The sequence below is a fragment of the Geotrypetes seraphini genome, chromosome 2, assembly GCF_902459505.1.
Source record: "Geotrypetes seraphini chromosome 2, aGeoSer1.1, whole genome shotgun sequence".
Classification (NCBI taxonomy): domain Eukaryota; kingdom Metazoa; phylum Chordata; class Amphibia; order Gymnophiona; family Dermophiidae; genus Geotrypetes; species Geotrypetes seraphini.
Genome location: NC_047085.1, coordinates 477587066 through 477612720, shown reverse-complemented (window position 1 = coordinate 477612720; position 25655 = coordinate 477587066). Strand labels below are relative to the sequence as shown.

Genomic DNA, 25655 nt, shown 5'->3' with positions numbered 1-25655 from the left:
ATTCCCTTACTGTCCCGAAGGCTCACAATCTAACTAAAGTACCTGGAAATTAATAAAGAAGAGAAAATAAAGATGGTTGAAAAAAGAAAAATTCTATGTGAACTTATAGGATGGAAATTAAACTGACAGTGAAGAACTGTATGAAAAATACATATGGAATGCAGTTAGAGAGGGTAGGTTACAATCTATTTATGGTATTTGTCATAAATTTTCATACAATTATTTTAACAATACACTTGATATTTCTATAATGTACTTTATATAAAACATATCTTATATTATCCTTATTATGATTTTACATATATAAACTGTAATGATTTTATCAATTATTATATAATTATGAATCCTCTTCCCTCCTTTTATTTTGTTATTGTCACATAAGAATAACATCTATTATGATAAATTATTTATAATTTATGACAAAGAGAATAAAAATCTTACCCCCTCCCACCCTCCCTCCTTTAACCATTATCTTAATATGGGAAAAATGAAAATCAGTCATTACAAAAATCTGTTAATGGTCCCCAAATCCTCTTGAACTTATCTATATATCCTTTTTGTGTTGCAAATGTACGCTCCATCTTATATATATGGCAAACTGAGTTCCACAAAAAATTATAGTTTAATCTGTCACAATTTTTTTTTTAATTTTTATAGAAAAGCCCGAGAGAGAGAACATACACACTCCACTGCTCAGTTCCTCAAATGCCTTCTGATACAGAAAACGTATTTTATCAGCAATTTAAATTTAAACTTTGGAATTCATTGCCAGAAAATGTGGCGAAAGCTGTTAGTTTAGCAGGGTTTAAAAAAGGTCTAAAAGGGAAATCTACTGCTTAATCTTAGGATGAACAGCATAAAAACTCTTTGGGATCTTGCCAGTTATTTCTGATCTTGGTTTACCACTTTTGGAAACAAGAAACTGGGCTTGATGGACCTTTGATCTGTCCCAGTATGGCAACTCTTTTGTTCTTAAATTTAGAACTACTACTACTGTTTATCACTTCTATAGCTCTGAAAGACGTAAGCAGCGCTGTACATTTTAATATATAATAGACGGTATCTGGTCAGAAGAGCTTACAATCTAATTTGGACAGACGGGACTTACAGGGGTTGGGGAGTTACTTTGCAGAGAGAATGGTATGATGCATAAAGGTAATTTTATGGTGAGTGGGAGTTAGGAGTTGAAAGCAGCCTCAAAGGTTGGCATTTAGCTTGTGTATTTAAATACTGACGGAGATGGAGCCTAACGTAATGATTCAGGCAGTCTGTTCCATACATACAGTGCAGCAAGATAGAAGGGATGGAGTCTGGAGTTGGCCGTGGAGGAGAAAGATACGGAGAGGTGGGACTTGCCCAGTGAACAGAGTTCACAGGATGGGGGGAAGCATGGGGAAGATAAAGTACGGGAAAATAAAAACGCTTCCAGGAAGTGATACCCCATTTTTTTCCTCTTATTTTAGTCTCCCCTCATTTTATTTTCATTTATACAACTTGAAACTTGAAAGTGTGGAGAGATGTTGGGGGACTGCCAAGTGAATGCAGTTTTGTAGGTCAGAGGAATAATTTGAACTCTCTTCAGAAATGGATGGGGAGCCCTTGAGGAGAGGGGTTATATGAGTATGGGGACTTTCATAGAATATGTTATGCAGCATAATTTTGCATGGATTGTAGAGGGGAGAGATGGTTGAACGGAAGACCTGAGAGAAGCAAGTTGCAGTAATCTAAGCAAAGGTGATGAGTGTAGATAAGGATTTTGGTAATAGAGGAAGAAGTAACAAGCTTTAGCAGTTGGATCTGAGCAGAGGAGATAGAGGAGTCGAGGATGACCCTGAGGTTGTGAGCAGAAAATGGCATGGGGACAAATTTTTCTTTGCCCCTGCATGAACTCAATTGTTCCGTCCCTGCAAGTTTTGTCTCGGTCCCTGTCCCATTCCTGTAAGCTTTGCCTTAACCACACAAGCCTTGAACACTTATGATTTTAAAGTGTTTGAGGCTTGTGCAGATGAGGATAGAGCTTGCAGGAATAGGACAGAGACAGGAAAAGAATTTGTGGGGAAGGGAAAATGAGTTTCCGCGGAGAAGGGGAAAAATTTGGGGAGGGATGAGAGTAGTGGAGAGAGTCAATAGTCTGAAAGTCTCCTAAACGTGTAGGTAGTGATGCGGCAAAGGGAAGGCCCCGGTGGGGTAGGCCAGAAGAAGTATGTTCACTGTGCTGCACCTGCCAAGCCCAGTCGCAGTCGCTGTCGCCGCTACTTTAGGAGGCCCAGAGGTATGTTGGGAATCAGCAATCTCTTAAACGGTGAGTTTTTTTTTTGTTTGTTTTTTTAAATTTAAGTCAGGGGTGTCAAAGTCCCTCCTTGAGGGCCACAATCCAGTCGGGTTTTCAGGATTTCCCCAATGAATATGCATGAGATCTATTAGCATACCATGAAAGCAGTGCATGCAAATAGATCTCATGCATATGCATTGGGGAAATCCTGAAAATCTGACTGGATTGCGGCCCTCAAGGAGGGACTTTGACACCCCTGATTTAAGTGAATTGATTCACCAAGGTGAATCGGTGCATGAGGCAGCACTAACTAGCATAAGGGTGCTATTCCTGCAGAAATTGCCTAAAGATAAGCAGGTATCTGTAGTAAGTATAATATATTTTACAGTTTTTATTGTAAGTCATGAGCAGTTAAGTAGAGGCATTCATTGAACACAAGAGTAAGTCAGTCTGTTTTAAATGTTAACCTTCTAAACGCAAATATGAGCACACAGCATATGACTGTTTCAGCCTGTAACCCACCTAGAACTCTGAGGATTTGGTGGGATATAAGACTGCGTACAACATAATATAACATTTTTTGCTAGAATGTGGGCAACTTTGACAGAAAAAATTTTAATGTTCTTACAAGTTTAGGCATATGTGTAGGTGAAATGAGAATCTTTAGACCAGGGGTGCCCACACTTTTTGGGCTTGCGAGCTACTTTTAAAATGACCAAGTCAAAATGATCTACCAACAATAAAAATGCTAAACATATATATATATATATATACACACACACACCGAGTGTACTTTGTATTTATGTTCAAATATTTTTTTATTATGCAGCCCCCCTACCCTGAAGGCCTGACCCCCCCTGAAGGTCTGCACATTCCCCCTCAAAGGTTGACTCCCCCCCCCTGAAGGCCTACCCTCCCCACATCCATTTACCTAATTCCAGCAGGGAGCAGTCTGCAGAGAGGATCGCTGGTACTTTAGCGATCCTTGCAGGTTGCCATAGGCCTCAGGAGCTGTCTTCCCTCTGCCCCAAGCCTGTCTCTGACTTAGAGGAGGGGCAGGACCACGGCAGAGGGAAGACAGCTCCTGAGGCCTATGGCAACCTGTAAGAATTGCTAAAGTACCACCTGCCACCGACCGTCTCCCATTCGTCCCCTTTGGAGATCCCCACAGGAATAAGGAAGTTAAATTAATAGAATACTTAGGCACAGAAAAACAAAGAAATACTTCCAAGAACTGCCTGTCACAATGCTCATTAGTGGAACTGAATAAAAGACAAGTACAATGGATTTAGAAGGGGGACGATCCGCCCGGGTGCACGGCTTGGAGGGGTGCACAGCCGGCCAGGTCCGGGTCATCCTGCCTTTCTTTTCCCCCGGTCCGCGCTCGGGGCTTGCGCCTGCCTGGTCCCGCGCCGACGCTCAAATGGTGCCGTCAACTCCCGTGAGTCTCGCGATAACCAACAGCACCATTTGGGCGGCAGGTGCGAGCCCCGTGCGCAGACCGGTGGAAAGGAAGGGCAGGAGGACCCGGACGGCTGTGCATCCCTCCAAGCCGTGCACCCGGGGCGGGGGCGGACCGCCCCATCTCGGTACGCCACTGATTGGGAGGCCGATTTTGGGAGTTTTAAAATTGTATATCGGGCAGCATTAGACCTCGCTCTTACCTCAATCATTACAGGCGCTTCTATTTCTTGTGATGCGCTGAGCTCCGTCCCCCACCGACCTTCACCCCGCCCTTCCAGCACTCTGATTGGCCAGCGTTCTTTAAGAGGCGGGCCAGTCAGGAGGGGAAAAAAAGAGAAGGGAAGAAGGGAACCTGCTGTGCGATCGACTGGGGTCGCCTGAGCGAACGACCTGTCGATCGCGATCGACGCGTTGGGCACCCCTGCTTTAGACACTGCGGTACTTAAATATTACATTTCAGCTACCTGGGTTATCCTCTGTGCTAGTATGTATGTGTTTTTGATAAAATTGTGCTGCTTAAAAGTGCATGAAGGTATTAGAACATTCTTGAAATTCATTAGTAACTGTGTTTTATTACTTTGATGCATGTCAGTTAAAAGGTTAAAACATTCAACCTGGTTTTTAATTTTTGCTCTCCTGCATTCCTTAACAAGTTAGAACATGCTTTTTCTTTCAGTTTTAATTGTGTTTGCTCTTTGCTTCAAATGTTGCTAAATTTTATAAGATTAATACTTGCTTTTGATTTTCTCTGACTGTTTGAAAACAATGGTTTTCAAACAGGTCCCAGAAGATCTCTAGTCAGTCAGATTTTCAGGATACTCAAATTTATGAAAGATTTGCATGTGTTGCCTCCATTCCATGCAGGCTACCGGACAAGTTTGGGAATCCAGATGCCAAACATAAATGGATTCCCTCAATCTCATCATACTTATTACTGCCTGTTAACCTGGTGTGATTAATGCTTTTTCTGAGAGACATGAGAAGGGACTAAGGAAATCCAGAAAGCTTTTCAAAACCCGGCACTTTGTCCGGGTTTTGAAAAGCTTCCTCGAAATCATGCATGGATGCCCTCCTACCTGACGAGAGCGGGGTGCAGGACTGGGATGTAGCGGGGTTTTACTAAAGTTAAATCTGGTAACCCCAGTTAGTCTAGTGCAGGTTGCACAAAGAAAATATCTTGTGAACGGTGGTGGCGAATATGAAGTGCTAAGATACTTCTGGCCTCATATCAGTATAACTTGAATGCTTCTGAGATTATATTCATGTACCTTTCTGATTTCATGTGCAACGTTTTTTTAAATTCCTTAACTTTTGTTACTCTACCTTATCTATATGTTCCATCTTTGCTGCATCCTATTCTGTCTACTAGTGCTGCCCGATTCCAATTCGAATCGATTCGCCAATTTGATCGATTGTTTAAAAAAATAAAAAAAAATCGGCCTCGCCAATTTGGTTACCAACCAACCCTCACCCCCTAAAGCAGGAGCAGCAGTGCTGCATCTTGCTGACTTGCCGCTGTTGCTTTAGGGGGCGAGGGAGTAGGGTCAGTCGGAAATTGCTGCATTGGCCCTTTGCAGCTTCCCTCCTGGCCTCCCACTCTTACCTCAAGATAGTCGGTAGCCTGCAGAGAGGATCGTGGTGCTGTAGCGATCTTTGCAGGCTGCCGTCATCCTCAGCATCACATTGGTTCTGCCGCAGTCCTGCTCCTGACATCAGAAGAGGGGCAGGACAGTGGTAGAGTGAACGTAGTGCTGAGGACGATCCTGTCTGCAGGCTGCCGATTATCTTAAGGTGAGAGCGAGAGGCTGGGGGGAACATGCAGGCCTTTGGGGGGGGAGGGGGAGAACTTCCAGGCCTTTTTGGGGAAGGGGGCCCTGGTGTAGAAGTACATGGAGGGAGGGAAGGGGGTTCAAAGAGAAGTGCATATACCAGACTGGGGTGTGTGTGTAAGAAATAATAGGTCTAAAAACAGAGGAGAGGAAGAGAGATGGTGGACAATGGGATTTAGGGAGGTAAGGAACAGAAAGGGAGAGACGTTGGACACAAGGGATGGTGTGGAGGTTTGGGGTGGGGGATAGAAATACTAGATAGCAGGGTAGTTGGGAAGAGAAAGGGAGAGCTGGTGGACCCTGGGGTGGTGGAGAAGGAGGGAGAGATGCTGGATGAAGGGTAGTTGAGAAAAGGAGAAATGGTGGATCTGGGGATGGTGGGGTCCATTGCTGCAGCTGCGTGGATGGAGATGAAAAAAGGGAAGATGCCAGACCTCCGGTGGAGGGAAGGGAAATGGAAGGGGAGGACAGAGATGGAAGATTGAGGGTTAGCACCGAGAAAAGAGGAGACCCTGATCAGAAGACAACCAGAGCCTGGGACCAAACAAAATGTAGAAAAAATAATTTTATTTTCTGTTTTGTGATTACAATATGTCAGATTGGAAATGTGTATCCTGCCAGAGCTGGTGTTAGACCATGAACGTGAGCTTGGATTTAATAGAGAAAGGAAAAGTCTTTTTTGTTTGTTTATTTTGTTTACACCACAGCGCCAGTGTGGGTAGGATAGGGCAAAGGAGGTGAAGAGGCTATAAAATAAACTCACCAGGATGTTTGAAAAAAACACCCAATTGGGCAGGAAAATCGAATCGAAAAATCGATTCAATAGGCTGAATCGAATTGAAATTTTTTTCCCTGAATCGAGCAACACTACTGTCTACTAAAATATCTTATTGTGTATTGTGTTTACATTGTAATAATGTAGCATTCTGTACCGAACAAAACAGTGGAGATGTTCAAAAGTTCTTGATATGCAATCTTTATCTCAAAACTCTGACAAGCACGTGTTTCGGCCTCTGGCCTCCCTCAGGAGCCTTGCTTTAACATTCCACTGCTAATAGAATAGCACATAACTTGAAAAAGATCAATTTGCTTGTGACAAATTTTCACTACTATGCAGTGTATGGCATATCATGAGTAACCCTTTAAGAGCAACACTTTTTTCATGGAAGTTCTCTTGTATACCATCGATAGTATTTATTTATTTATTTAGATTTATATCCCATCCTCCCAGTAGCTCAGAACGGTCTACAAGTAAACATACATAATGGAAGTACTTAGACAAATAAGATGTACAATAGGTTTAAATGTTTGGACATACAAGACTGTGCAGTATTTAAATACAGGGGGTATACGGCAAATTAGGAGTAGAGTTTAAGTATAAGCAGTTTAGTTTAGATAAGTCGTTTAGTTTAGTATAAGTAGATTAGTTTAAGTCGTTTAGTTTAGTATAAGTAGATTAGTTTAGATAAGTCGTTTAGTTTAGTATAAGTAGATTAGTTTAGTACAAGTTATTTGAGTTTAGATACAATTTATCAGAGTACAGACTAAGAGAGGACTATACTGAAATTTAGGGAGAAGTTAGACAGGGGAGAGAAGAGAGAGTACAGACTAATTTCTCAGAGTACAGACTAAGAGAGGACTGTACTGAAATTTAGGGAGAAGTTAAACAGGGGAGAGAAGAGAGAGGTGGGGTTTAAGGGGGGGTGTAGACTGAGGGAGACCTTTAGTTGAAGAGGAGGATCTTTACCATTTTACGGAATGTCATTAAAGAGTTCTGTTGCCTGAGTTGAGGGGGGAGTTGATTCCAGAGATGTGGAATGAAGTGGCTGTAGGATCGTTTGCGGGCAGCTTCTGAGAAGAGGGACCTTCCAGGGGGAATGCATAGGCGTATTTCCGATTTTGAGTGGAGGGTGCGAGTGGGGGTGTAGATGGGAAGCTTGGATTTTATGTAGGAGGGGGTGGTGGCATAAATTCTCTTGTGGGCTTTTGCTAGGGCCTTGAAGAAGTATACAAGAAGTTAAAGATAGGGAATCCCAAATGTAAGTAGTGAAGGGAGGGGGTGGAGAAGGACATAAAAAATTGGGAGTATCTGTGCATGGAGCATTTGTAATTATCTTGGGGGAAGAATGTGAGAGACGCAGCGAGAGCACAGGGTTAATGTTCTGCTAGAAATTTGTTGAACAAGTGTGTGTTAAGTTTTGCCTAAAATGCGTGTATGATAAAAAGATCCTATGATGGGGAGTAGTTCCCGGCTTACGTAAGCTTCTTGGTAGGATAAAAGTTTTGTGATGTAAGCTTTTTTTAGGCCTTCCTTGTAGGCAAATATGGAGCTGGAACGCAGAAGGCGGGCCAGGGTGGTAAACTCAAATAATTCCATCATGTAGTTTGGTAGAGAGCCACACAGTGCCTTGTACATGAAGCAGCCTAGTTTGAATAATGAGTGGGCCTCGATGGGAAGCCAGTGCAGTCATTGTAGTAAGGTGTGACATAGTCAGTTTTCCTTAGTCCAAAGAAAAGGTGCACAGCTGTGTGCTGAATTGTTTGCAAATTTGTAGTAGTCTAGCATGCTGAAGATGGGCTTGGCATAGGATTTGGAAGGGAAGGTCATCAAAGTAAGATCAGATGGATTTCTGATCTTTCCAGAGTGCTGTAGTGTAGTGGGATTCCATAGTCAAATTTTGGTACAGCATCACTCCCAGGGTTTTGTTAGTGGACTGGAGTGGTAGGGTTTTTCCCCTGATTATGATGATTTTGTCATTCAGGTTCGAGGGGTTTGCGAAAAAAAAATTTTTTTTTCTTCTTTCAGGGTAAATTTCAGTTTGTATTATCCACTCTTTCATTGTTTGGATAACCCCTTCAATTCATTCTGATTCCTTTTGAAGGCAGAGTAGGGATTGGGAGAAGAACCATGATGTTATCAGCGTAACTGTAGCTGTTAACTTCTTAGGAGGCTAGTTGGTTCCCCAGCAAACATAAAAAGATGTTAAACAGGATCAGGAATGATGATGGGGAACCTTGCAGGACTCCGCAGTGCGTTGTCCAGATATGGGAGAGTTCGTTGTCACGGAAGACTTGTATGTGCAACTTGCTAGAAAGCCCCAGAACCAGTTCATGACTGTTCCTGTGATGCCAATAGCATCCAGGCTAGAAAGAAGTGTATGGTGGTCTACAAAGTCTAAGGCGCTGCTTAGGCCAAATTTCAGAACAAGAGCATTCTGTCCTTTGCTCTGCTAAAAAACTGGTAGATGTCATTCAGTAATGAGGCTAGATCTGTCTCTGTGCTCAAGAGTGGCCCGAAACCTGACTGGGAGTCTTACAGTATCTTGTGCTTTTCTAAGTAGGTGAGCAGCTGGTGATACACTAGGCCTTCTAGTAGTTTCACAAAGAAGGAGATGGTAGTGATGGGATGGTAATTGGTGACTGAAGAGAGAAGTTCATTGCTGTTCTTAGTCATGGGTTTCATCATGATATGCCTTGTTCTCTGGGACTATGCCTTTGTTGAGCATTGTCTTGAGTCCGGTTGGAGGAATGAGTCGTATGAGCTCGGGTGGGCCAGTGTCTAATGGGCATTGTGCGCGCATGTATTTGGAGAAGAACTTTTCCACCACTACATTTTGCTTACCAGGTTAGGCTAGCTAATCCTGAGGGGAGACGTGCAGGAAAGAGATGAATGACTAGAGTGATAGTGGCTCAAGGGTGTGTGGTGGTCAAGAGAAGCTGTTCTAGTATGTTCTGTTACTACAAGATTAGTTTTTAAGAGCAGTATACTTCTAGCACTCATTTCTAGCACATCTTGCTAGTAACTGTACTCAAATTACTCTCAGCAAACATTCTAGTGTACACAGGATTTGAAAATTTCTCTTGTTTAAAGCTATTTGCTTTACTCACTGTTCACTTGGTCCACACTTTGGCATGGCCCTTCGGCGGTACAGGCCCATCTGTCTAGTGGTCCATTGCAGGGTTGGTAGAAGAGTCCTGAAGATGGGTGGGAGGTGCTTCGACCACGTGGTCTTGGTTGCTCTGGTGGGGAGAGGAGGGATGTTCAGCCTGCAGAACTCTTACGGATGCTTGACAGACTGTGCTCAAGCCCCTATGACGCAGTAGGTTAGCAAAGCTAATAGGGGACCAGTCCCCGAGCTAACAGAGGGATTGAGCTATCTGCTACAGACTAGTCTGTTTTTCCTCTACGCAGGCAGAGCTTGACCCTCAAAGTGGTGAGCTCTGAGTGCCGAAAGCCATCAAAAACTGTGCAAAAAGACAAAAGAAAAAAAAATACATAGCAGATCAGAAAGTCACCTTCAATCTCCCAAGGAAAACCTGGAGGGGGCAGCAGAGCCCTCTAGTGAAGGAGGAGGGATTCAAAGGCTGGAGTGGATTCCTTCTGCACATCTCATGAGCATGGGGATATTCCTGTCCATCCAGAATAACACCCCTGTTGCATTAGAAATTTATTTAGGGTGCTCTACATTTAAGGTAGCAGCAAATGCATATCTCTGTTTTATAAAGTTCATATCTTAAATTGTGTATTTATGCTAAATTAAAAAAATCATTTATAAAGTATAACTAGTAAAAATCATTTAAACTAGTATAAAAATAATTTATGAAGTATAACTAGTAAAAAAAATAAATAAATAAAAAAATTGGTATCTTGAGTTGGCCCTTGGTAATTCCCTCTCCCCACTCTGCAGTAAATACAACTGATTTATTTTAACATGGGGATGGAATCCATTTAATAGTTTTATAACAATTGTGGTTTTCTATTTTTAGGTTCTGTTTTGGATATTATTAAACACATTGTTGCAAAAGGGGAGCATAAAAATGGTGTTCTGGATGAGCCTTGTATAGCCACAATGCTGAGAGAGGTGTTGGAGGGTCTGGATTACCTTCATAAAAATGGACAAATTCACAGGTATTGAACAAAATGTGCACATGGTCGCTGAAGCTGGAAATACAAATTTACTTACCTTCCTTAATTTGTCGCAAGGCTGTTAATTTTTACAGGTACCGAAGAAAATATGTAGAACATGGCTTGTGGAATTCTTTCCAGTCTCTGTGTGCCTATTTCTGTCTCTGACTTTGATTTAGAGAGAGGGGCTAGTAGAGGTGCTGTTGGGTTTAATTGTTGGTTTAGTACTGGAGAAGTTTGCAATGTCTCTAAAAATAGTAGAATCTCCAGCTGGTCAGTGTTTGCTGCCTTTCTTTCCAAATGAAGCTAATGCTGATCAGCAAGTACTCTGGAAGCCCAGAAAAGAGCAGTATGTTGCTGTCGCCCTCTAATATGAAATGGGTGAAAGCTTGGTCCACCCCCCTGTCCTTATTCTAATTCAGAACAATTCACAGATCAGACATCTATCATTCCAGATACGTTGTGAGAGAACCATGTCCAATTAAAAGAAGTAATTGTTTGGCTTAGCACAAGGGGGCGTCAGAAACAGGCAACTACCTAGGGAGAATAATAATCTTTATCAAATTGATACTTGTCAGCAGTGATGGAACCAATAATTTGTTGTACCATAGGGGGATAATGAAGAATGCAAAAATCTTGCAAAATAGCTGTAATATTTAAGTTCAAGTTTACTAAAATTTGTTATCCTGCCTTATTTATAATCAAAGTGGTTTTACATAATAAAAATGATAAAATTCAGGGAACAAATAAACATCAAATACATTACATCAAAGAAACATCAAGAGACAAACATTCTTAACTGATGTGACTAACCAGAACGAAACAAACTGGCACATGAGGAAAAAGGGAAGAACTACAATCGATGATAGGAAAGAACAGAAATAGGAAAAAATGAAAGGGTAGGGAAACAGAAAATTAGAACCCAATACAGGATACTGGATATTGAAGAGTTTAAAGCATACTTAAAAGGACGGTTATACTGCAAAAGCATCTTTGAAAAGCATAGTTTTTAAGCTAGATTTAGTTATCTATGGTAGTAATCTCGTGTAAATAATTTGGGGACCGAGTTCCAGAGCAATGGGGTGGTGATTGAGAGGATGTTATTTCTCATGGAGTTGACATGACTTAAGGATGGGATTGCAAGTAAGTTTTGATTGGATGATTGTAGAGTACGGTTAATGGAGTAGGGTATAAGAAGTCTGGGAGCCCTGTTTGTATAGTTTTAAATGTCAACAACATGATTTTGTAGGAGATGCGGTGTTCAATCGGAAGCCAATGTGCTCTGATCAAAAGAGGAGTGACATGGTTGAATTTTTTTAATGTTGAAAATAATTTTGACGGCTGTATTTTGGATTGTTTGCAGACGTCTAATCTCTTTCTTTGTGATTCCCTTATAAAGGGCATTGCCATAGTCTAAATAGGAAATGACTAAGGAATGAATGAGAGTGTTCAGGGAAGCCTGATCCAGTAATTTAGTAAGTGATTATATCATGTGCAGATGATAAAAACTTTTACGTACAACTGAACTGATATGGTCATGGAAGGAGAGTTTTTCTCATGAGTGATACCCAAGAGCTTGATAGTTCTAACAGACTTGATAGGGGTAAACTTAAGTTTGTTTGGAGAATGTAAAGTTAGATCATTTTTAACTGGGAAGATCATAGTTTTTGTTTTGCTTATGTATAGGGAAAGCATATTGGAACTGATCCAGTTATTAATTTTTACCAATTTTTGATTGATGGAAATGTCATTGGGATTATTTAGATCGATTGGATGTGTTAATTGTAGGTCATCGGCATATGCAAAAATGGAAAAGCCAATGGACTGTCCTAGGGTAATCAGAGGAACCAGAAAGATATTAAAAAGAAGAGGAGAAAGAATAGAACCCTGTGGAATACCAAAGTTATTAGAGAATGTAGCAGAAGAAGAACTGTTGAATGTAAAATATCTGTAAAATATGAGATAAACCACTCAAGTACCTGATCTGAAATGCCAATTTCTTGGAATCGGTTGAGTAGTAGTTGGTGATCAATAGTATCAAAGGCTGAAGAGAGATCTAATGAGATGAGGACTACTGAGTTATTATGGTCTAGTTCGGGGGTCGGCAACCTGCGGCTCCAGAGCCGCATGCGGCTCTTTTCCACCTTTGCTGCGGCTCCGGTAGTGTGTCACGCAGGCATGCACCTTACAAGTCCAGCGTCGCGGCGGGAAATAGCCATGCTGAGCAGTGAGCTCAGCACATACACAGATGAAAGCCTTGCTTGCTGATTGGTCCGGCGGCCCCGCCCCGCCGTGCCGCCGGACCAATCAGCAAGCAAGGCTTTCATCTGTGTAGTGCTGAGCTCACTTCTCAGCATGGCTATTTCCCGCCGCGACGCTGGACTTGTAAGGTGCCTGAAAAAGAAATCATCCTGGCCGGGGTCGGTGTCATGCTCCGGAGATCTACAGCCTTCCTATCTCCCTCTCCCTTCTACCTGCTTCCGGCCACATCCCCTGCTCCGCGGCTCTCTTCGGCAACTCAGCAGCAGCGATCGACACAAGCTTCTGACGTCGGGGCCTACCCTCTGCGAGTCCCGCTTGTTTCAACTTCCTTTTTCCACAAAGGCGGGACTCGTAGAGGGAAGGCCTCGATGTCGGCAGCTTGTCTTGATCACCGCTGCTGACGAGTTGCTGAAGAGAGCCGCGGAGCAGGGGGGTGTTGCCAGGTGCAGGTAGAAGGGAGAGGGCCAGATGCAGGACTCGTGGGTGAGGGAGCAGAAGAGAGAGAGAAAGAGAGAGGGGAGGGAAACAAAAGGAAATATTTCATGCTGGGCCGGAGTGGAGGGAGGGTGGAAAGATTCTAGCTATAGGGTGCAGTAACAAAGGAAAAGGGGGGGAAAGCTGAAAATGGAGATAGTGACACAAAGAAGAGAAAGGGTAAGCAGGACCTACTGAATAAGGATAGAGATACAGAGGGGACATGAAGAGGAGGTGAAATAGAGACATAGAAGTAATGCTGAAAAAGTGGGGGGGGGGAGATAAAGACATTGAAAGGGCAAATGGTGAACATGGCGTAAAGATAAGGACAGAGACAAATGAAGATTCTGAAAAAGTGGTGAGATAGGGATATAGGTGAGATGGACACAAAGAAGAGTGATGCTGGAAAATAGGTGGAATGGTAATCTGACAGACACAGAAGGGAAATGCTGGATCAAGGAGAGATGGGGCTCAGGCTGGATGGAATGAGGAGAAATGCCTTGTTGGCCCGGAACTTCCTCTCCTACGTCAGAATTGACGTCAGGGAGCGGAATGCTGGTCAGCGCGACGCTTCTGCAGGGAAAGCTTGGGACAGCGGTGGCTTGGGGACTATTCCCCGATGGCGGTGGCAGCAAACCGAGTGGCTTGGGGGAGGGCACGGAGAAAGAAAGAAAGGGGGCAGACAGAGAGACAGAAAGAAGGGGGAACAGGGAGACAGAAAGAAAAAGTTGGGGGAGAGAATGAGGTCTGGAGGAGAGGAAACATACAGGAGGCTGAAAGAAAGGAAGAAAGATTGGATGCACAGTCAGAAGAAGAAAGTGCAACCAGAGACTCATGAAATCACCAAATAGCAAAGGTAGGAAAAATGATTTTATTTTCAATTTAGTGATCCTGTATATAGCATTAAGATAAGAAACAATATATGCAGTGTTAGATTTGTTTTATAATGGTTTTGCGGCTCCAAGTTTTTTTTTCTTTTCGAAAACGGGTCCAAGTGGCTCTTTATGTCTTAAAGGTTGCAGACCCCTGGTCTAGTTGATATATGATGTTAGTAACTAACCCAGTAAGTGAAAGCTTGGTGGAGTAATGTTTTCGGAAACCTGTTTGGTTTGGGTGCAGAATGTTGGAGAGTTGTTAGAACACGACCTTTTCAGTGATTTTTGCTTAAAGGGATATTTGAGATAGGGCGATAATTTGAGATTTCAGCTCCACTAACTTTAGAGTCTTTGGTAGTGGGATAGATGATTGCCTCTTTCCAGGGTTTTGGGAGGGAACTCGAGGAAAGGCTAGTAGTTACTAGGTAGAGTATGGGAAATGGTGTTTCTAGGTACAGATTGAGAAATGGTGTTTCAAGATATAGGGGAGTGGGGGGGGAATGGACTCAGTGCTAGAACCTTTCAAGTTCATAGTAGCAATTATCCTTTGGAGCTCCAGAAGTGAAGGGATCTTGAAATGTGAAACTTAGAGCAGGATAAGCCTGGGGGTCTGAGATATAGCATGAGAAGGAGTAATGCGGGTAGTATGTGAAGTGGGATGAAGTGTTTCTCTAATTTTCTGAATTTTGCTTGTAAAGTAATCAGCAAGTGATTGCGCAGAAGGTAAGTGTAGTGAATCGGATTGGTTTTGGTGTTTTGAAGTTAGGGAGCATACAATTTTATATAGGGCCACCATGTTTCTTGCTTTAGAGATTTGAATTTAGAGATTTGAATAATAGAGCAATTTGGTTTGAATAATTTTCATCTTGTAATAATCAGCATGATCCTTATAGGAGTGGAGGTTAGACAAGGATTTGTCCCTTTTCTACTTCCTCTCCAATGAACGGAGTTGTTTTTTAATTGGACTAAGTTCAGACGAGTACCACAGATTTTTTTGTTGTCGAATGGAGATGGTTTTAGTTTAACATGGAACAAATTTATCTAGAAGAGTAGAAATAGTCGTTCCATTGGGTTAGAATCTTATCTATAGTAACGCTAGTATTGGAATTGCACCAATAGTTAAAGGAAGAAGAGATGGTAGGGGTGTCTAATTTTGAATAATCTCGGAAATTGATTTGTTTGAAGCCAGATGTTGGGATTTTTAGGGACCAATGGTGAGAAATAACAAGTAAGGAATGGTCTGACCAGGGCACAGAAACATTAGAGATCAGAGTAAAGTTAAGAGCTACTATTGGTCGCCGTACCTCAAAAAGGACATGGCAGTTCTTGAGAGAGTCCAAAGGAGGGCAACGAAACTGGTAAGAGGGCTGGAAAACTGCCCATACGCCGAGAGGCTGGATAAACTGGGGCTCTTCTCTCTGGAAAAGAGGAGGCTCAGAGGGGGGATATGATAGAGGCCTTCAAAATACTTAGGGGCATGGAGAGGGTGGACAGGGACAGGTTCTTCAGACTAAAAGGGACGACAGGTACAAGGGGGCACTCAGAGAAACTGAAGGGGGATAGGTTCAAATCAAATGCAAGGAAGTTTTTCTTCACCCAAAGGGTCGTGGACACATGGAATGCGCTCCCGGAGGAAGTGATCCGGCAGAGTACAGTACAGGGATTCAAACAAGGATTGGACGGATTCCTGAGGGAAAATGGGATCGTGGGGTACTGAGGGAGGTGCTGGGTGTTGCATAAGTATAGACAACTCACCAGGTCGTGCAGGTGCAAGGCCGGAGGGTTAGGACTTTGAAGGGAAGATAGGACTTCGATGAGAAACCTAGGGGGCAAGGGGGCCCCTTCTGGTGATTAAGGCAGGTCATGACCTGTTGGGCCGCCGCGGGGGCGGACTGCTGGGCGGGATGGACCTGTGGTCTGACCCGGCGGAGGCACTGCTTATGTTCTTATGTTTGTGATATCAGGATCATGTCAAGTGTGTGTCCTGCTTTGACTTGGGGAGGATAGTAGTGGCAGTAAATTGAGGTCATTAAAGAGGGTCTGCAACTCTGAGGTATGTGAGTTTTTGACAAATTCGAAATGAATATTAAAATCTCCTAGAATGATTGGATTGTCGGTGGTAGTACAGAAGTCGAATATCAAAGATTGAAGTAACAAAATCTTTTCCTGGGAAATAGGCGGTGGACGGTATAGGCGTAAACAGTCAAGGATGATATTAGTTTTAAGTGTGAATTGGATAAATTCTAGAGGATTTCAGTGTAAAGAGAATTCAAGATCAAATATTATATTTTTTCTGTGTATTATGGCTTCACCCCCTCCTCTTCTACCTGTTCGGTGGTTGAAATGATATGTAAAATTAGGTGGACAAGTGAAGGCTAAATGCATTTCCTCACCATCTGAGAGCCAGGTTTCTGTTATACAAAGAAGATCAAGGTTGTGTTGGAGGATCACGTCGTTTAATAAATGATATTTGGTTTTTATTGACCTTGGGTGTATTAAGACAAAGTTAAGGCATTTGGAATGGAGGGGGCAGATGTCTGTTTTAATCTGAACAAGACTGGAGGCGGTTGGATGGGAGAGAGAAAGCTTGCAATGTTTATCATTACGTCTGCCCCATAAAACTGGGATCTCAGAAGGGATAGAAACCGTAGAGTTTGCAGCAATGGTAATCAAGAGGGCGCTAGCATCAATCTCATTTTAGAGAGCTTAGGAGGATAGTTGTGAGGCAATAAAGAAGAACAAAGGCATAGGAGAAAGCAAACAATGGTAGAAAAAGAGCTCACCAAGGACATGCACCAAGGAGCGCCTCAAGGAGCATTACCTGCTTATTAAGCAATCTCCTTTGGCACGCACCTTCGCGGCATGCACCGCAGAGGGGGAAACTTTTTTTTTTTTTTTTTTAAGGCATGTACCAGCTGATAGCTGTGGGCAGGTTCAACAGCGCACTGTTGCTTTGCGGCGGCAGAAAGAGCAGAGAACACAGGAAGACCAGTAAATCAATTGGAAAACACAGGTTAAAGTTAAATATTAACAAAAGCAGTAGCAACAACGCCAAAACAGACAAGGAAACTAAGACACAGATAAATAAACAGGGAGAATAAGGAAACAAAACCAAGGAAACTGAAGTGCAAATAATCTAATAGTTACAACTAAGGCAATGAGATACAAACGTTAACAGCTGAGGGTTTAAATCAGGAAGGATAAATATAAGATTACGAACACTTAGTTATGTGAGAGATTTAGGTATTTGCAAGACAGAACAATAAATATCGGGTTCAAAATAGTGATTCGTGGTAAGAAGGTGAAGGCTGTGGCATTAGTGATTAGTGTGCGCCGCAGCTGATAGCTGTGGGTGGGGTCAACAGCGCACCGCTGCTTTACGGGGCAGAAAGAGCAGAGAACATGGACCACTCTGCCCCTTCCAAAGGGAGCAGTAAACCAAATCTCAGCTCCATTGACTTCAGAATATTGATAAAATAGAATTGCTCACATTTAACTTATACCCAGAGATCTGACCAGAGGTCTTGGAACAACATTAGAAAAGCAGGGAAAGAAGATCTGGGAAAGATATATATATGAAAAATGAATGGAAAAAATGGTATTACAATTAGTACTATTATGGAGGTGGAGATTGGGCGGAATCTGGCCCACAACTCAGCCCGTGCTTTAGATTCTGGCCCCTTAATGTGATTGAGTTTGACACCCCTGCCCTAAAGGGTACATCTCGGGTGGACAAAGTATCTGCTGGTTTGGATGCATCTCTTCAGCGCTATTGACAATTTTCCAGTAGCCGTAATTTGTCCCAACTTGTCTAAAAATTTGGACCAACCTCAAGAAATTACCTTGAAAGCTATTTGGTCAAGTGGTTGTTAGAACTGAAGAATGCATAAAATATCATCTTCCACTTCGACACGTCCCGTGAGGTACTTACATGATCGAAACATTTAAGTACCTCATGGGACGTGTCGAAGTGGAAGATGATATTTTCTTTCTCAAGGGACCCTCGGCCACAAGAGGGCACCCGCTCAAACTCAGGGGCGGAAAATTTCATGGCGACACCAGAAAGTATTTCTTCACAGAGAGAGTGGTTGATCATTGGAACAAGCTTCCAGTGCAGGTGATCGAGGCAGACAGTGTGCCAGACTTTAAGAATAAATGGGATACCCATGTGGGATCCCTACGAGGGTCAAGATAAGGAAATTGGGTCATTAGGGCATAGACAGGGGGGGGTAAGCAGAGTGGGCAGACTTGATGGGCTGTAGCCCTTTTCTGCCGTCATCTTCTATGTTTCTATATTTAAAATCTACTATACCACAGTTGTGTACCTCTTCTCAACAAACAGAGAAATTGATGAAGTTGATATTAAAATTGGCAAGTTGAATACCAGACTCTCAGATTTCTTCAAATTTACCTATCAGTCAGTTTCCACAGATTTTGTTAAAGATACTCTGATTATATACATAGACAATTAGAATTTTTTGAAAATCGAATGAGAGCTAAAACATTAAGTTTATTGAATTTTCCATTTATCTACTGTAACCTGAGATTTTGTTAAGCAGATACTTGAAGAAGGAATTGCTTTGAGATAAAGTTTGAAGAATTAAGTATTTCTGATTGTCGGTGTGCTCTGTACCGAAAGCTGAGACTGTTGAAGGCAATGCAAAGGAGGGTGCGAAAGAATCGAATAACAGATATCCTTGAATCCTCTCAGGAGGAAATTACTACTAGAGCAGTGGTCTCAAACACGCGGCCCGGGGGCCACATGTGGCCCGCCAGGTCCTATTTTGAGGCCCTCGGTATGTTTATCATAATCACAAAAGTAAAATAAAACAATTTCTTGATCATATGTCTCTTTCGCTATAAATTACAATATTATTATTAAAACTTAGCCAAAAGGAAAGATTTGTAAACTATAAAGAGTTTTACCTCATGCAAAATTGTCATGCAAAATTGACATTAACTGTTTTTTTCTGAGGCCCTCCAAGTACCTACAAATCCAAAATGTGGCCCTGCAAAGGGTTTGAGTTTGAGACCACTGTACTAGAGCAACCCTCCTTGCAACTTTATTAACAGAACAGGAGAAAATAAATGGGTTGTGTTTTGTTTGTTTTTTTAAATTTTCTGAATAAAAATTCTCAGTTTCAGCCCATCTGGATTTTTCCAGATGTGGTTAGGTCCACACAACTATGTCGCAAGGAATTTATGAAATTGAAGGATAGAGTTACGTCCTTGGGAGGTAATTTTTTTTCTCCTTCAATTTCCATGCAAATGTGTAATAGGTTTACAATCTAATAGATATATTTACTTCTCCTTCTCAGCTTGAGAGATTGTTGATTGAAAAAGAAGTTTCTGTAGTGGGGTAGGGGATTTAGGGGTCGTTTTAAATATAAAAGGAAGTTCTGGTGTGAAAAGGAGACAGTGTCCATATTTCTAAGCTATTAACAATAAATAATTTCTTGTTGCCTCTTCTCGTTGTTGTGGACTATGTATTTCATTTATTTTATTTCATTTGTAATATGTACTTAAATAATAAAAAAAATTAAAAGTGTGTAACAATTGCGAAGAAATAGCAATATAAAAATTATCCAAAAATCAAATGGCACTATTATAATTTGTTATAATTACACCCTGCACATGTAGTACCACCTCAGCTTATAATACCCACAGTATCCAGGATTCTTAAGGGTTAAAATGTCATATAATGCTTACGAGCATGCTGGCAATTGTTCTAGCATGGCAATGAAAATAGACTCTAATACAAAGTTGGGATTTAAGGAAATATATTAATGTTCAAGTTGTGAAAGGTTGTTAAGCAATCACTTTGAAGCTTTAGAGGGACTCATTTAGCACTCTTTCTTCCCACAGGGATGTGAAAGCGGGGAATATTCTTCTGGGAGAAGATGGCTCAGTTCAGATAGCAGGTACTCTTAAATTTGTAGAATAAAACTTTATGTAGATAAGACATAGAACAGTATAAATTGTCTTGAAATGTGCATAATGTTACAATGTGTTCCTTTATTTCAAATTAGTATATTCTGTAGCTATATTCTTGTAAGCATTTATTTTAACTTGAGCTTTGATGTGCTTTAACAAAAATACTATGGTATAAATAAAAACCTCAATAGTTCTGAAGAAGGCGCATTATAGGCTGGATATTGTCACTAGACCAGAAGCTTCCTGTAAAGTAGAAGTATTGAGGCCAGGGACTGCAAAATCCCTTCCAGCCTAAAAACTGTTTTGTTATATCCTAGTTTCTGGACTTCACTGGTATGGACAGTAAGCAAGGGCAATTTACCTTGCCTGCTAATTTTTTTCCTTAATTTCTGAATATTGTTATTTGATGTTGCTTTTGACTAGTCTCCAGTTAAATCTATTAAAAAAAAAGGAAGAATGAGAGCAACAAAAACTTTAGTAGTAGCACCTTGGATTGCTTGGTTAAACAATACTGGTGTACTGGGGTTGCACAGTATCCTTATAGATTAAAGCACGCAAAACATTTTTTCAGTTTTCATCTGCTTGTTGACAGAAGCTGTGAGTGTCTGTCAGGACTTAAGGAAAGAAAATTAGCAGATAAAACGTCTTCTTTTTCTGTAGTATAATCATTCTGTAGTTACTTAACAAGCCAATGTAAATTCAAAATTTCGCTGTAATGTTGCTTGCTGTCTGTATACAGTCTCTTCCCTTGTAAACCGCTTAGAACTGTTTGTGGTATGGCGGTATATAAAAATAAAGTTGTTGTTGTTGTTATTATTATTTAATAGACAAATCTCACTCATGCATATTCATTAGGGATATCATGAAAACCCGACTGGCTGGGGGTCCCCCAGGACAGGTTTAAGAATCATTGCTTTACAGCTTAGGTCTGTTATCCCAAGAAAAGATATATATTGAACCATTTTGGTGTAAAATTTGTCTATATTCCCATAGAGGTGGTTTCTAGAATGGTATATAGCAAACTGTGTGCCGCAGCACACTAATGTGTCCTGGGAGGATTCCAGGTGTGCTGCGAGATGCCGGCAAGGAGGAGAGGCGCTGGCTGACTGCTTACAGGATGTGTCTCTCGAGGCTAGAGGTACGTCCTGTAGTCAGTCAGCCAGTGCCTGCGCCTCTGCTCCTTCTCCTCACCTCTCCTCATCAGCACCTCATCAGCAGTATTAGGAGGCTCAGAGTCGTGCACCGATGTTGCTATGGCGTCGTTGCGTTGACATCCGTGCATTTATGGGTGTGCTCCAGCCGCAGCCCTGGGATTAGTGTGCCACAGCTTAAAAAGTTGGTAAGATACTGGTCTAGAACTTTGCACAGAATTATAAATCGGGAGTCTCACTAATTAAGGTATTAACACTAATTTTCTATGTGATTTTTTATTTCCTTCGGTATCTGTTGCTATTCTCCTAATCTTTTTTTCTATTTTTGAAAAAAGGATTGGCTTGCTATCTGTGACGTTTTGTTTAAAAGAAAAATATAAAGAGTCAAAAGGCAAGCTTTGCATTTAAATTCTTATAATTTTATTATTTAATATTGGTATTTAGAATCCAATAATGACTTTTCTTTGATTCACAATTTCATTATTTTGACTTATCTCTGATCAGGTTCCATTTTTATGTGGCTGCAATTTTGTAGTTTTGAGGGCAAAACGTGTATAGAACTTGTTGAAATGCAGAGTCCATCTTGAGTAGGATAGCATTAAAGGTGAGTTGCAGATTAGCTTCTAATCTGGACTAACTTTTGTTGTTCTTGTCACTTTTACTACTATTGCTTTAGGTTTAGAAGACAAAAATGAAATTCACTTGAATGCTAAGTAGTGTAGAATAATGAATGTACTCATCTTGGGTGTATATGAGAGGTATTCTGCTGCTCCTATTTCTTAGTGCTTTGTATCTGTTGAAATTACTCGAAATAGAACAAAATTTTATCCATTTCATGTTAAAGAAGGTAAAGGACAAACAAATCTAAATTTTCTTCATTTATTTTATATAGAAATAAAATAACTTTTTTTTTTGTTGTTTTCTGTTTGCCATTCCAGACTTCGGTGTTAGTGCGTTTTTAGCAACTGGTGGTGATATAACACGAAATAAAGTGAGAAAAACATTTGTGGGTACACCATGTTGGATGGGACCTGAAGTAATGGAGCAGGTACATTTTGTTGAGTCCTACATTGCAATAAAACTGTTATGGGACCTAATAAAATAAGGGGAAAACTGAATGACTAGGTAAGGGATTCTCTATCACTTAATGCGCGTTGATCACAAAAATTGGGATGAAAAGAAGCACAAGGAGTCTTCAAGTTCCGAGCAATCACATTTCAATTTATTGAAGGACCCGACATGGGCCATGTTTCATTGTACCCGCCTGCATCTGGGTCATTCAATACAATCCTCATGAGAAGTCAATTAAAAAAAAAAGACCACTACTGGTCAAATGAAACTGGGATAAAAGCTTTAGTGTTGCTGAAATGAAAGTTTGCACAAATGTACTGTCTATTCCTAGTTGGCTTCTTGGAAAATTTCTTGCACTCCAGGATCTTTTGTCTGTGGTTCAAAGAAGACACTAGCTGTGACCTTTGCTAGACAAATTAGAAAATATGTCTTGAAAATATTTGAAGGCTGCTGACTCATTATTTAGAGTTCTGATAAATTTTCATTAGGCCCAATTTGATGTGCAGTGGTTGGCATCAGCACCTTCCAGGATCTACCAGTGGTTCCCATTTGATGTTTCTTTCCACAAAGAGCTTGGTGCGCTGTGGCCAGTCCTATCTTTGGACAGTGTTTAAAGTGTATTTTCTCAGTTGGAAGACCCTAGATCCCTGGGAGTGATCACTGTCTCTGGAAGTCCTCACCTGCATTGTGAGTCAGTGGAGGGTGAGAACCTGAGCTCAGCACCGATCTCTGTGGTACTTGCCTTCAAGAAGGTTTGGAAAAAGGTCTAACAGTTGGCTCCCTGAAAGTCCACGGTTTCATGTAACCATGGTAGGTCTTAGAACCTATTATCTGTGGATATGGGGCCCTACTGTATATGGTATTCTTGCTGTACACTGCTTTGTGTTAGTTTCTTCAGAAAGAAAGTGAATGAATTCTAATAAAATAGATATGTGACCTGAGGGGTCATGTTCTAAAAGATGGATGACCAGGGGGATCATGTTCTAAAAGATGGGTGACCAGGTTACCCATTCCAGAAGGGAGACATTTTGGTCAGTCCTGATTTTAAAATTACATCCCAAAGCAGTGTAGTATTTGTAGTCCATGATAAATGGCAGATGAAGTTAAATGTGGAAAAATGCAAAGTGATGCACTTAGGCAGAAAAAATAAGGAACACAAGTATAGTATGTCAGGTGCAACTCTGGGAAAAACCGAACAGGAAAAGGACATGGGAGTATTAATCGATAGGACTCTGAAGCCGTCGGTGCAATGTGTGGCGGCAGCGAAGAACGTGAATAGAATGCTAGGCATGATAAAGAAGGGAATCGCGAGTAGATCGAAGAAAGTTATAATGCCGCTTTATAGAGCGATGGTCAAACCACACTTGGAATACTGCGTCCAGCATTGGTCTCCATACCTAAAGAAGGATATAAAACTGCTGGAGAGGGTGCAGAGACGAGCAACAAAGCTGGTGAAAGGTATGGAGAACCTGGATTATGAAGAACAACTTAAGAGACTGGGGTTGTTCTCCCTTGAGAAAAGGAGACTGCGAGGGGATATGATCGAGACTTTCAAAATACTGAAAGGAATCGACAAAATAGAGAAGGAAAAAACATATTTACAATGTCCAATGTGACACGGACAAGAGGACATGGACTGAAGCTAAGGGGGGACAAGTTCAGGACAAATATCAGGAAGTTCTGCTTCATGCAACAAGTGGTGGACACTTGGAATACTCTCCCAGAAGAGGTAATTGCGGAATCCATCGTTCTAGGATTTAAGGGTAAGTTAGATGTACATCTCCTTATGAGTGGCATAGAGTGACATGGGTAAGGGTAAGCTAGATGCACTTCTATTTACGAGAAGCTTAGAGTGATATGGGGACTAAAACTATGCCAGGGTACACCTGGCGGGGCCTCCGCGTGTGCGGATCGCCGGACTTGATGGACCTAGGGTCTGTTCCGGAGATGGCACTTCTTATGTTCTTATATTCCATCCATTGTAATGCACCAGGATGAGACTTGCAGAAATCCAGGACTGGCCAAAAAGTCTCCCTTCTGGAATTGATAACCTGGTCAGAGTATCTGAAAGTCGCATTATGTTTTTCAAATAAAAATGTGTCATTTACCTGTTGTCATTTGAAATGTATGAACTACTTATTAACTCTGACTAGACATACAGTGGTACCTCGGTTTACGAGTGCACCGGTTTGCGAGTGTTTTGCAAGACGAGCAAAACATTTGCAAACTTGGTGCCTCGTAAACCGAGCACGCCTCGATTTGCAAGCACCCTCCCCCCGCAATCCGGCACCCCCCCCCCGCCACGACCTGAGGTCCCCCCAACCCACCCGAACCCTCTTCTTACTTTGATGTAGCCTCCGCACCGGCACCAGCATGTGCTGTGCCAGTGCCCGAAGATCTGCCTCCGGTGCTGGGCCTTGAGCATGTGCGCATGCTCAAGGCCTGAGAGTTCACGTGAACGTCCAACGTGAACTCTTAGGCCTTGAGCATGCGCACATGCTCAAGGCCCAGCACCGGAGGCAGATTTTCGGGCACCGGCACAGCACAGGACATGCTGGTGCCGGTGCGGAGGCTACATCAAAGTAAGAAGAGGGTTCGGGTGGGTTTGGAGGAACCTCAGGTCGTGGCAGGGGGGTGCCCGATGGCTGCGGGGGAGGGTGCCAGTTCGTGGGGGGGGCCTTTGGGGGGAGCAATGCCAATTCTCGTGGGGGGGGGGGGGGAGCAGCGCTGCTGGCCTCGGAGGGGGGGGGTGGAGGGTGGGAACCTATCAAAGCGAGTTTCCATTATTTCCTATGGGGAAACTCGCTTTGATAAACAAGCATTTTGGATTACGAGCATGTTCCTGGAACGGATTATGCTCGTAATCCAAGGTACCACTGTACTTGTTTGGACATAGAGGTGTATAGAAGGTGAGATTGCTCTGTGTGTAGTATGAATTAGGCTGATGCTAAATGGTTTTATCTTGCTGTTGAATTTTCAGGTTAGGGGTTATGACTTCAAAGCAGATATCTGGAGTTTTGGAATCACAGCCATTGAACTGGCAACAGGTGCAGCGCCTTATCATAAATACCCACCAATGAAGGTGAGTGAATGAGACTGAATCTTCTGGCAGGGGGTTCTCTTTATTTTTAAGATATCTATTCTCTTCTGTTTTGGGGGTTTTGTTGGAAGAAGAGTTTTACATTTTGCAAACTACTAAATCTTGTATGATATTGGGTCTCAAATAGGATCCTTGAGAGACTACGCATAGTATTATACTGTCAGGGTTTCTACAAGGAAAATGCAAAAAGTATATACAGATTGATCCCATGCATGTTGATTGTGGAAACCCTGAAAACTGGATGGTGGCATTGACCTGATTGGGAACCTCTTTTAGACATGATCAGAAGTAGAACATGGTCTGTTGGTGTTAAACGA

The 25655-nt window shown here is 42.0% G+C and overlaps 1 protein-coding gene across 3 annotated transcripts in view; it reads left to right on the top strand.

The window, feature by feature from the left end:
• Window positions 1-25655, top strand: part of OXSR1 (oxidative stress responsive kinase 1) — a 119084-nt gene that overhangs the window by 24128 nt on the left and 69301 nt on the right. For all 3 annotated transcript variants that reach the window (XM_033931728.1, XM_033931727.1, XM_033931729.1), the window contains exons 4-7: window positions 10333-10474; window positions 19948-20003; window positions 22106-22215; window positions 25219-25320. In XM_033931728.1, the coding sequence (XP_033787619.1) occupies window positions 10333-10474; window positions 19948-20003; window positions 22106-22215; window positions 25219-25320 (410 nt within the window). The remainder of the gene's footprint in view (window positions 1-10332; window positions 10475-19947; window positions 20004-22105; window positions 22216-25218; window positions 25321-25655) is intronic.